General features: G+C 44.9%; 2 protein-coding genes across 3 annotated transcripts in view; both read left to right on the forward strand.

Moving 5' to 3' along the window:
• LOC142845392 (sodium- and chloride-dependent transporter XTRP3) overlaps window positions 1-4,492 on the forward strand; it is a 39,017-nt gene extending 34,525 nt beyond the window's left edge. The window contains exons 8-11 of the mRNA XM_075964024.1: window positions 326-530; window positions 2,074-2,233; window positions 2,687-2,852; window positions 3,447-4,492. Coding sequence (XP_075820139.1) covers window positions 326-530; window positions 2,074-2,233; window positions 2,687-2,852; window positions 3,447-3,596 — 681 coding nt within the window. The 3' untranslated portion in view covers window positions 3,597-4,492. The remainder of the gene's footprint in view (window positions 1-325; window positions 531-2,073; window positions 2,234-2,686; window positions 2,853-3,446) is intronic.
• Window positions 4,493-11,319: 6,827 nt separating this feature from the next.
• The window catches only part of LOC142845393 (sodium- and chloride-dependent transporter XTRP3A-like), a 29,213-nt gene continuing 28,312 nt past the window's right edge, over window positions 11,320-12,220 (forward strand). The window contains exon 1 of one of the 2 annotated variants that reach the window (XM_075964026.1): window positions 11,320-11,558. In XM_075964026.1, coding sequence (XP_075820141.1) covers window positions 11,320-11,558 — 239 coding nt within the window. The remainder of the gene's footprint in view (window positions 11,559-12,220) is intronic. The other variant, XM_075964025.1, reaches the window with a different exon arrangement.

The following is a 12,220-nucleotide window of genomic DNA, read 5'->3' on the forward strand; positions in this document are numbered from 1 at the left end:
CTTATTTTGCTTCCCAGAGTGAGAGATTACCATCTATCATGATGGAGAAGGGTTGTAGAGTTAATGACAATAGGATCATGATGCTGTGACTCTTAACTATTGAAAATATTGAAAATCTCAAGACATGTACCCAATGACCTACTTTATCTACTGAGAGTCCAACTCCTACTAAAGTTATACACGCCTCCAAAAGTTCAAAAGCAGGGGATGACATTCTGTTCAAACACATGAGCCTGTGAAGGATATTTCACCATCAAACTATGACATTCCACCTCTTGTCCCCTTTGACTCAGGTGTGTAACTGGTGTCTTTTAATTACTCTCAGGCTGTCCAGGGCACAGGTCTGGCCTTCATCGTCTACACTGAGGCTATTAAAAACATGGAAGTGTCCCAGCTGTGGTCAGTGCTCTACTTCTTCATGCTGCTGATGCTGGGTATGGGAAGCATGCTTGGGAACACAGCGGCCATCCTCACCCCTCTGACGGACAGCAAGGTCATCTCCAGCTACCTGCCCAAGGAGGCCATTTCAGGTCAGGACACCAGGCAGTGGAGGCAGGGCATGGGCGGGTGGGGAAACGCAAGACAACTAGTGGAGGGGCTTCCTCAGGAGCCATGTGCTTCTAAGGCAACTCTAGAAGGGCTGTAGGAGTCTAGCTGAGCTCCAGCTACAGTATGATATTCAGTTCTGGGAGCTGGACTAAGAACTCACTACAGCCTCTTTTGGGTAGGCTGATCTAGGAGTGTGTGCATGTGTTATGTGGACTGCAGAGACCCAATTTCAGAAAAGATACCAAGTGCTAAAGGCTCTGAGGAAGGGGAGGAGAGCACAACTCTCCCACCTGCACTCGAAGGCCTGCAGGCTTTGAAAGCCCACATCTGTTTTTGTTTTAATGTGCATGAACTGTTCCCACAGCAGAAGGAGCTCCTTCCACACATGCTCCAGGCAATAAACACCCAATCAGATCACCTTGCCCTGACTTCTAATGCTACTAGTTTTTATCTCTGTTCCTGAAAGTCATTGGAAAGGACAATCTGGGCCTGCTGTTGACACTTAAAATCTGTCGGTGATCTGTACAACTGTTAGCAGCAGTTGTCAGTCCCTGATCCCATCTGATACATCATTGTAAGAGCACACACCACTTTGTACATTGTTTGAACCTTTGGGTTGTTGGTGAAGGAATCAGCCTTTCCCATTATGGATACCCACTTTTAACTTTACCAACACCCCATTCAGCCAGGATCATGAGAACCCTGTATCCAGCCACCTCTGCCTCTGATGGTTCTGTGCCCAGGAGAGATGAAAAAGTGCCACATCTGATCACGCATTCTGGCCATCAAGTGGAAAGTGCTCTCTTCCCCTTTCCTCTGAGTCGCCAAGCACTTGGCATCTTTTCTAAAATTGGGTCTCTGCAGTCCACATTACATGTGCATACAGTTCCTAAACCAGTACTTAATCCTTCCTCCTGAGGTGAGCCTCTCGGGGCATTCAGTGGTTGACGTTATACAGTGTGGCAGTGGAAAGGGCAGGACTACTATAAACTCAAACACATCATGGAAAGCCCTAGGGAGTTGGAAGAAAATTTGGAGAGATTGGTAGCTAAAGGTCAGAGCTCAAATACTGACTCTGCCATGTTGTGCTATTTAGGCAGTTACTTGACATCACTAAGCCTTGGCATCCTGGTATAAAAGGGATTCCTGGCTACTACCTTGGAGGCTTAATCTGGTCTGATACATAACCAGAGCCCGGCATGTGATACCAAAGTAAACTATAGTTTCTTACCAAGCCAATTCTTATCTGGGCCCCCATACCCTTGGTCCACTTCCCATATTCTCTGGGGCTAAGTTGTTGAACTCTTCAACATCTCCAGAAGATAAACCATGACGTCACCCAAAGAACAACACTCTGACCTTTTTTTTTCCTGCTGTGGAATCCCCTGCAGAGTAGCTCCTATAGCTCATGTGGGTGAACCCAGCCTCCAAAGTACATCTAGGGAACTGTGGCTCTGGTTGACATTAAATGTGGGGTGAAAGGCAGTGAGACTCAGAGAGATGAGCAGTGATCTTGCGTTCCAGGTCTGGTGTGCCTCATCAACTGTGCCATTGGTATGGTGTTCACCATGGAGTCCGGGAACTACTGGTTTGACATATTCAATGACTATGCAGCCACCCTGTCCCTGCTGCTCATTGTGCTGGTGGAGACCATAGCTGTGTGCTACATATATGGGCTGAAGAGGTAAGGAGACCGCAGACCCTGACTTCTACATGGGAACGAGACGCTGCAGGGCCACGCTCGTAAGAAAATCATCTTTCCTCAGTGGGCATGCCCATTTTAGATACGAGAATTGTCAGCCACCCTAGCCCTGTGGACTGAGAGGACTGGCATTTCCCTCCCCGATGTACCCTGCTCTCTTCTTCTTTGGGAAGTAGCCTCTGGTCCACACCTGGGGACCTCTGAAAGCTCACACCAGGGAAATGTCCCATGACCATTCTTTAATGGCAGGGAGCCTCAGCCCTTTTCCCTTCAACTCAACACCTCACCAAGGAAAGGATCAGATGGGTCCGGGGACATGTTCGCATATCATTAATAACCAGGACAGCATCTTCCTAAGGAGAGAGGGCATGTGAACTGGACTCCCTCCCGCCAGAGCATGAATAAGCCTGTGTTCTCTCCTTGTGGTCCAAACAGATTTGAAAGTGACCTTCAGACCATGGCTGGCCGCTCCCTCAACTGGTACTGGAAGGCCATGTGGGCATTTGTGAGTCCACTGCTCATTATCGGCCTCTTTATCTTCTACCTGAGTGACTATATCATCACAGGAACGCTACAGTACCAAGCCTGGGATGCCACTCAGGTACCTGACATTCCTGCAGGGCTGGGGAATAGGGCAGAACCCACGGTCACTTCAGAACACAGGGAACCATTGCTGTGGTGTGGAGAGGTCACAGGAACTTCATCGAGATGTTTCGCAGGTGCTCAGTCTAGTACAGCAGAATGGGGCTGTGAGTGGTTAGCCATGATTCATCGGGAGAGTAAGAGTCGCCCACAGCATCCCAGGGGATCTTCCCCTAGAAATACTAGTTCCTCTGGCATGCCACACTAGACATATTTATACGGAGCATTTCTACGACCACAGGAAGTTCTAATCTGTGCTAAAGGTTACATTACATGTAGGGCCTCAGACTAAGGCATTAGAAGGAGTGTTTCCATGACATTCTTCTTGGAGAGCTTCCCACATATACATTTGAAAAAGTCAGAATTATCTTTCCTTATGAAATATAGAGAAAATGGGCACGGTTTCTCTGAAGGCTTGCTGTGAATTGCAGGGTAGTAGAGCACAGTCCTCTTCTCTGCTCAGCATCTCCCCCTTCATAGAAGAGTTGGGTGAACACTTCTGTTAGACGCAACAGGAGGGGGCCTTCCCCTGATGCTCAGTCTCTTCTCCCAGGGGCAGCTGGTGACCAAGGACTACCCCCCATATGCACTCGCTGTCATTGGTTTGCTGGTGGCCTCATCTACCATGTGCATCCCCCTGGTGGCCCTGGGGACTTTCATCAGGAATCAACTCAAGAAGGGAGGCTTGGCCCCAGTGGCCTAAGAATGGACCTCCCAGAAACTGAAGTCAGCCACTCTCTGTTTCACAGTGACTGCCTGCTGGTGGGAACTCCTTGGCTGGAGTGGTGGTCTAGGGCCTCCTGCTTCTGTAAAGAGGACTGGGGAGCTTAGAGAGAGAAGACTGCCTAGGGGAGGGGACCGCATCCCCTAGGAGGGGCCCTCCATCCTTTGCCATCTGAAGGTCATACCTTGTAGCCTCCTTGTCATCAGGGGCTAAGGCCAGTACTGAAGACCATTGTTTCCTTGATTCTAGAAAGTCCTAGAATTTAAGGTAAACTGTCATGAGAAACTTGACTGTAACTTGTAGGAGCCAAACAAGCACTTCAGTTTTGGGGTTTTTTTTCTTTAAAGAAAAGAAAATGCTAGAGGACAACGGCTTCCCGACCAGTGTCTGAGGTTTGAAGTAACTAAGGTGACATTAATAATTAATTAATTAATTCTGATGAACTCTTTTTTTTTAAGTCACAGCAAGTGTGTAATTTCTGTGTTTCCTGATTACTCTCTGAATACTACCAGGATTTAGTGGTCACTAAGAGAGAGTTTTTCTGGGGTTCCAAAGGAGGTCACCTTTCTAGAATCTAAGGTTCATCACAGTAGTCCAGGACTAACCTCTCTACAACTCTAGACTGTAAGGAATCTGACCAGGGCTTCAGTGTCAGATACACATCCATAGGGATACAAGTAATTGTAACTTTTCTACCAGCGTCACTCACAATCACCTTCATTCACCTCTACATAATAATGTTTTCTAAAATGTATATAAATCACACAGAGCAGCATGTAGCTGAAAACACTCCATATTTATGGCTGTTATTCAACCATCATGTGAATTTGTCTTTTTTTTCTTTTTTTTAATCATAATAAAATAAATCAAGGTTATCTAGACTGAGAGTTCTTCTTGTAGCAATGATCTTTGCTCTCCTGGGCTCATCGAGTTGAAGGATTTCCTTGGGTCTATCTGTGCAGGCACCTTTGAAGATACTTAGACATCACTTGAAACATCAACCAGAGATGACTCTTATTTCTCATTCTTTTTCTCAATGGCAAAAGTAGGCAATAGAAAGGTCTTGTGGAGGGGCCTAAAGAGAAAATTTTCTAGCTAATTTTCTTGCTCCATTTGCAGAAGACCAAAGTTTGGCTCTCAGGATTCACGTTGAGAAGCCTACTGCCTCATATAATTCCTGTTCCAGGGAACCCAACATCCTTTTTGTCTTTGTTTTCACCAGCCTGAACATGTCCAATCATATACAAAATACATCCACATTAATTAAAATTATATGTATATACACACACACAAACACGTATATATATATACATATACATACATATATATATGTAGATGAAGATGTCTTTCCAACAGTGAATCTTTTAATATTGGACTGTAACTTACAAAAAAAAGCTTTCACTATCCTATCTGCATCTTATCAAGACTCCCATCTTTTCTTTATACCTGGTTTCTAAACGATCACTGCCCCTAAAATGTAAGCAGCAGCATTTATTTATTTAAATGTTTACTCCTGATTTCTCATCAGATGGTTTTTAGGCCTGAAGAGTGGGTGCATTCCACAATATAGCAGGGTCTATCCCTGGATTCTTAAGCATCCATCTGTGCCCTCCTCTCAACCCTCAGGCATAGTCACTCTCTTTCAGCACTTGTGATGCCTCCCTAGGGTCAGTCACAGTCAAGGTCTCAATATCATGTACCCTCAAAGGTGAGAAGAGTAAGGTTGACCTATGTCATTATTCTATTACTTTTTCAGAATGTCCAACATTTCTGCCATTCCAAACACCTGGGAGCATTGAAAATTTCCAGTGTCCATGCTGCCAGATCCAAGAGGCATCAATCAGAAAATCTTGGGAGTGAGACCCAGGCTCTCAGGAGAATCCAATGTGCAATCAAATCTGCGAGCCAGGGCAAAGCCTGTTTAAGAAGGGAGGAAAGTATATGATGTGTTTGGAAATACTTGTGTTCAGTGCACAACGCCTGTCTGTGCTCTATGTACTACCATAGAGCTTTGAGCAAGGGGCTAGAGGTTGAAACATACAGAGACACACAGACAGGGAGACAGAGACACAGACCTCTAGTCCCTGGTAAGAAGCCCTATATTCAATAGCACCACGGAGGCTTATATACCCAACAGTCAAGTGGGCCAACAGGTGAAAACCTTATCCTCTGATCCTTAAGGCCAAGGCAACACGTGCTCGTGAAGCAGAGCTGGTAAACAACTTTGACACAGCCTTTAGTAACTCAATTCTGAAGGAAAGTAAAGATCTCTAGCAAGGAAGAGCAGCTGGAGGCCAGGACTCCAAATGGTCCCAACACTTATGCTCAGAACAACTTGTAAAAATTTAAATACATTACTGAGCATTTCTTGTTATAGGGGAAGTCACATCTGTGGAACAGTTTTGTTTATGGAAATCAGACAGGAGAAGCAATGCTGTCATAAAATACAGATGCTCCTCTGTTTACCACTGTAAAGGCAGTAGGACCTGGAAGAATGGAGCCTAAAGATGAGGTGGACTAAAGTCTAATGCAATAGCCAATTTCATTCGGAACATCAGACAATTCATACTTTAAGGGTTAAGAAAGGTCACATGAGTAAATCTCTCAGGAGTTCAAGCTGTGTATAAACATGAGGACAAGTTGCAGGAGGCAAAAACATGTTTTTCTATAGAGGCCCATAAACAAATAACAATAGCCAGTGGGAATGAATAATCTGATAAGCGTGCTCCTATCAAATACACCTAGGAGGTGCACGGAAGCATAATCCAAGAACAGCTCCAGGTGTTGAAGAAACTGAGGTCACAAGACTCTTGTTTTCTTGGAGTTTCCTCACAAGCACTCAGAATTCTTTTTTTTGTTAAGAACATTTCTTCTTTTTATTTATTTTTATTTTATGTGTTTGCCATGGGTGTCAGATCCCCTGGAACGGGAATTACGGACAGCTGTGAGCTGCCATGTGGGTGCTGACAATTGAACTCAGGTCCTCTAGAAGAGCAATCAGTGCTTTTAACCACCAAACCATCTCTCCAGTCCCAGCACTCAAAATTCTTACACGACTCCATCTTGGACTGTGTTCCGACACTCCTCCACCCACATTGTGGTTACATCCTGCTGACCTCACTGTAAACTGAAGAGCACCCTACATTGAAAATGCTTTTGTTACACCTACACTTCTGACCAGTCAGAGCAACAGTTCACTGTCAAATGATCGACCCAGAGGGCATGTGAGTATCCTGCTTCAGACTGCTTGCCCACAAAATGTTGGAACCCAAACTAAAACAGAATTCATTTTGCTTTCACACCACTGTAGAGTCAGAAGATCCTAAGCTGAACAGGTGAGCCAGGGAGCTCTCTACAGTATATATACAGTTTCCCCATGGTGACATAACTTTACTTTGCTTTCTGTAGATATCCTATAGGTGATGTGGGAGTCCCCTCTGTGTGCTGTGATTACCATTAATGAATAAAGAAACTGCCTTGGCCTGTTCATAGGGCAGAACTTAGGTAGGCAGGGAAAACTGGACTGAATGCTGGGAGGAAGAAGGCAGAGTCGGAGAGCGTCATGGAGCTGCCGCAGCTGGAGATAGACGTGCTGAAACTTTGCTGGTAGGCTACGACCTTGTGGTGATACACAGATTAATAGAAATGGGTTAAATTGATATGTAAGAGTTAGCCAAGAAGAATGCAAGCTGGCACAGCCCCTTTGATTGTCAGTGTGGCAATTTCTCAGAAAATTAGGAAACAACCTTCCTCAAGACCCAGCAATACCGCTTTGGGTATATATCTAAAGGATGCTCAATCATGTCTCAAGGACATGTGCTCAACTATGTTCATAGCAGCACTGTTTGTCATAGCCAGAACCTGGAAACAACCCTCCATTGAAGAATAGATAAGGAAAATGTGGTACATTTACACAATGGAGTACTACACAACAGAAAAAAATATGACATCTTGAATTTTGCAGGAAAATGGATGGAGCTAGAACACATCATTTTGAGTGAGGTAACCCAGACACAGAAAGACAATTATCACATGTACTCACTCATAGTGGTTTTTAAACATAAAGCAAAGAAAATCAGCCTAGAAATCACAACCCCAAAGAACTTAGACAACAATGAGGACACTAAGAGAGACTTACATAGATCTAATCTACATGGGAAGTAGAAAAAGGCAAGCTCTCCTGAGTAAATTGGAAGCATGGGGACGTTGGGGGAAAGTTGAAGGAGGGAGAGGCATGGAGGGGAGCAGAGAAAACTGTAGAGGTCAATAAAAATCTATTTAAAAAAGCAGACTGAGCAAGCTAGTAAGCAGCACCCCTCCATGGCCTCTGCATCTGCTCCTGCCTCCAGGTTCCTGCCCAGTTTGGATTCTTGCCTTGGTTTCCCTCAATGTACTATGCAGGATAGGTAAGCCCAATAAATCCTTTCTTTCCTCCCCCCACAACACCCCCAAAAAGAGAGTTAGCCAATAAGAAGTTAGAGCTAATGGGCCAAGCAGTGATTTAATTAATACAGTTTCTGTGTGGTTATTTTGTTTCTGGGTGGCTGGGACGAACAAGGGGCCCCCCTGCAACACGCAGAGCAAGATGTTTCTCAGTAATTCTCTTGGGCTGGTACTAAGTCATATCTCAGATGATTTTTTTCTGTTTCTAGGCACAACAGTGGTGATTATGGAATCTGTCCTCTTTCTCACCAATTGACTGGATCTTTGTACACTTGACATTAGCCATGATACTTTCTGTTTATTCCAGAAAACTTTGACTCAGATCTGGGACATAAGATGAAGAAACATTGGTTTTTACCAGTTGTCACTGTAGATAAAACTCCAAGCAAGTGTCTATGGTTGGGCTTTTTGTTATTTCCTGGTTGCAATTACAGGCTTCTGTCTATACAAGACTTCTTCTTGTTATGAAGACTAACTTAGAAAATGAAAAGATAATACCAAACAGACTTCACACCAAAAACAGTAAAAATTTGTGCCTGAATTCCCACTATTGGGAAGGCTTAGACAAATAGATGATCGATCGCTCTTAATTCCAGGGCTAGGCTACAGAATGGAAATCTGTTTCAAAAAACAAACAACAAAATCCTGTAAAAAAAAAGAGAAAAGAAGATCATTGTATAATGATAAAAGATCAATTATCATTTTTAAAAGTTATTCATACCCTTCAATAGAAGAATGGATGAAGAAAGTATGGAATATATACACACTAGAGTACTACGCTGCGGTAAAAAACAATGACTTCTCGAATTTTGCATGCAAATGGATGGAAGTAGAAAACACTATCCTGAGTGAGGTATCCCAGACCCAAAAAGATGAACATGGGATGTACTCACTCATAATTGGTTTCTAGCAATAAATAGGGGTCATGGAGTCTACAATAGGTGAACCTAAAGAAGCTAAGTAAGAAGGTGAACCCAAGGAAAAACATACAGTTATCCTCTTGGCTAAGGGAAGTAGACAAAATTGCCGGGGAGAAAATTGGGATTTTGGGGGTGGGGTGGGATGGGGGTAAGGGGAGATGGGGAGAGAAAAGGTAGAAGGGAAGGAGGGGGGGACTTGGGGAAACAGGAGGATTGGGATAAAGGAAGGTTGGATAGGGGAGCTCGGAACCACAATTCTTAGGTAAGGGAGCCACTTTAGGGTGGGCAAGAGACTTGACCCTAGAGGGGCTCCCAGATGCCCAAGCTGAGGTCCCCAGTTAGTTCCTTGGGCAGCTGAGGATAGGGAACCTGAAATGACCCTATCCTAGAGCAATACTGACGAATATCTTGCATATCATCATAGAACCTTCATCTGGTGATGGATGGAGATAGAGACAGAGACCCACACTGGAGCAATGGACTGAGATCCCAAGGTCCCAATGAGGAGCAGAAGGAAGGAGAACATGAGCAAAGAAGTCGGGACCACGAGGGGTGCACCCACCCACTGAGACAGTGGAGCTGATCTACTGGGAGCTCACCAAGGCCAGCTGGACTCTTACCGAAATAGCATGGGATAAAACTGGACTCTCTGAACATGGCGAACAATGAGGGCTGATGAGACGCCAAGGACAATGGCACGGGGTTTTGATCCTACTTAATGTGCTGGCTTGGTGGGAGCCTAGCTAGTTTGGATGTTCACCTTCCTTGATATGGGCGGAGGGGGGAGGACCTAGGACTTACCACTGGGCAGGGAACCCTGACTGCTCTTTGGACTGGAGAGGGAGGGGGAGAGGAGTGGGGGGAGGGGGAGAAGGGTGGGAGGAGGGGGAGGGAAATGGGAGGCTCGGAGGAGGTGGAAATTTTTTTTTATTCTCCTTTTATCAATAAAAAAAAAGAAAAAAAAGTTATTCATACAACAGCTGTAGAATATATATTCTCATCAGCACATTGAACTTCCCCCCAAATAGACCATATCTTAGGGCACAAAACAAATATCAAATAATATAATAATTGTCATTAGAAGTCAACATGAGCCAACTGAGTGAGGTGCACCTATAACCCACCTATTTGAAAGACTGAAGCAGAAAGACTGAAAACCCAACCTAAACAAGCAACTTAGTTAAACCCCATCTCAGAAGTTGGGGCTGGAGCAATGGCTCAGCAGTTAAAAGAGCTCTGACTATTCTTGCAGAAAGCCTGGATCCAGTTTCCGGCACTCAAATCGTGATTCACAGCCATCAATAAAAGCAAATTTTTTTTTTTTAAAGAACTGCAACACCACCACCACCAAAACCCTCAAGACCTTGTAAACAGAGCTAAGGAGTTTGGACTTTCTCATACGGGAAACTAGAAACTTCAATGATTAATTAAGAGTGGACTCACCAGGATGAGCAAATGATTGAAAATTGTATAACCTTCTTAGTTGGTAGGGAAGACTATAGAACCCCGGCTAAAGCTGTCCTCCCTTTCTCTTTTTCCTCCAGAATTCCGGTGACACAGTTTGATAGTCTTTTGTATCCTCTTTCTGGTAGGCACAGTGAGGTTCCCTTAGCAGTCATCCATTAGCCAAAACGGCTTCCTGGGGACACTCCGGTGGGGTTAAATGGGACTGAGTCACCAGCGCTGGGAATCTGGGCTTCATCCCTTTTGGTGAGGTGATTGCTACATACAGTTATTACTGAGGTCTGAGGGATGCGTGGATTATAAATCAGACACAATACTCAAAACTCACCGTTTCTGATTACTCGCTTTCCTTTTCTGTTGGTTATACTCTTGAGGCTGCCTGTGTCATTGTATATGCAAGGTGGGAACCCAACATAATGGTGTCCTGTATCACTTAACGAATTGTATTGGATGCTTGGATGCCCCATAGTGGGAGTGTTTATTCTATAGAAATTGACAGACACACAGATCATGCAGTTTGTAGCTAAACACTTTCTTGTTCACCATCAGCCTCCAACAGATACAATCCTATCTTTGTGAAATTCTGTGCAGACGCCCTTAAGAGCAGTCTGAGGAGCCCAGAAATCCTGGAGTTTGAGAAACATGAAATAGAAAAGAATGTGACCAAAGGTCAGTGGGAGGGTGTGAACTGGCCACCTCTGAGGCTGAGGCAGAGAAGGGGACACCAGCCAAGCAGAGAAGATCCACGCCAGGGCCAAATAGGGCAGTAAGTCGATTCCAGAGTCCTGGAGACAGAACAGCGGAAAACACGGGAGCCTGGAATCCAGAAGAGAGCACAGCAGTTGCCCGTTCTACGCTGAGAGTTGCCTCAGAAGATGGAATCACCTTCAGCACATGTGGATGAGGAGCTGCAGCCCTGGGGAGGCCCTGAATGCCCTGGTCAGCTCCCAGGAAGACTGGGGTCATCAGAGTATGCCCAGTCTGGGGTTGTGGAGAAGGGGCGGCCAAAGTGGGGCAACCCCCTGCAGTTCTTACTTGTCTGTGTCTCCTATGCTGTGGGCCTGGGCAATGTATGGCGCTTCCCCTACCTGTGCCAGATGTACGGTGGAGGTAAGTGCCATGTGCAGGGAAGGGCAGCATGTCTGAGTGACAAGGACTTCACATCTAAAGCTTTTACCTCCCTGGAATCCAGATGAAGATGTCAAAGAGCTGGCCCACAATCCAGCAGAGAAGGAAGGTTTGAGCTTCGCTTCCACACACAGGGCGCTTGCTGTGCTGTCTAAAACATCTTTGCCTAACCTGAAGTCATAAAGGTTTTCTCTGTTCTTTAAGTTTTTAACCTCTGGGTTGTACATAGGGAGCAATGATCTACTTCCTTTTCTCCTTTTTTTGTGTATAAAATGTGATACCAACTAAGGTTCATTCTATTCAGTTGTGTTATTGTTTTCTTGACAAAAAAAAAAAAAGATTGCAGAACTCTTTTGCTTGAATTATATTGTGGAGGTTTGAGGAAGTGATGGAAATGATTACTAGGTCCAGCTAAAAGGTGCCCACACTCCCTCCTTGGTTTGAGTTTGCTTCTAGGCAGCAGACAAACAAACAACAGGTTGTCACAGAGACAAATTGACCATGGGCCACACCAGATCTGCCGTAGTTACTGCTTGATACTTTGGGTTAAAATGAGACTATCCTACGGCCTTTCAGTGTTAGAGCGTAACTCCAAACAGCTGCGGGAATCTGGCTTCCGCTGTCAGGTGTCTCAAAGAAAAAACTACA

This window comes from Microtus pennsylvanicus, chromosome 3, assembly GCF_037038515.1.
Source record: "Microtus pennsylvanicus isolate mMicPen1 chromosome 3, mMicPen1.hap1, whole genome shotgun sequence".
Classification (NCBI taxonomy): domain Eukaryota; kingdom Metazoa; phylum Chordata; class Mammalia; order Rodentia; family Cricetidae; genus Microtus; species Microtus pennsylvanicus.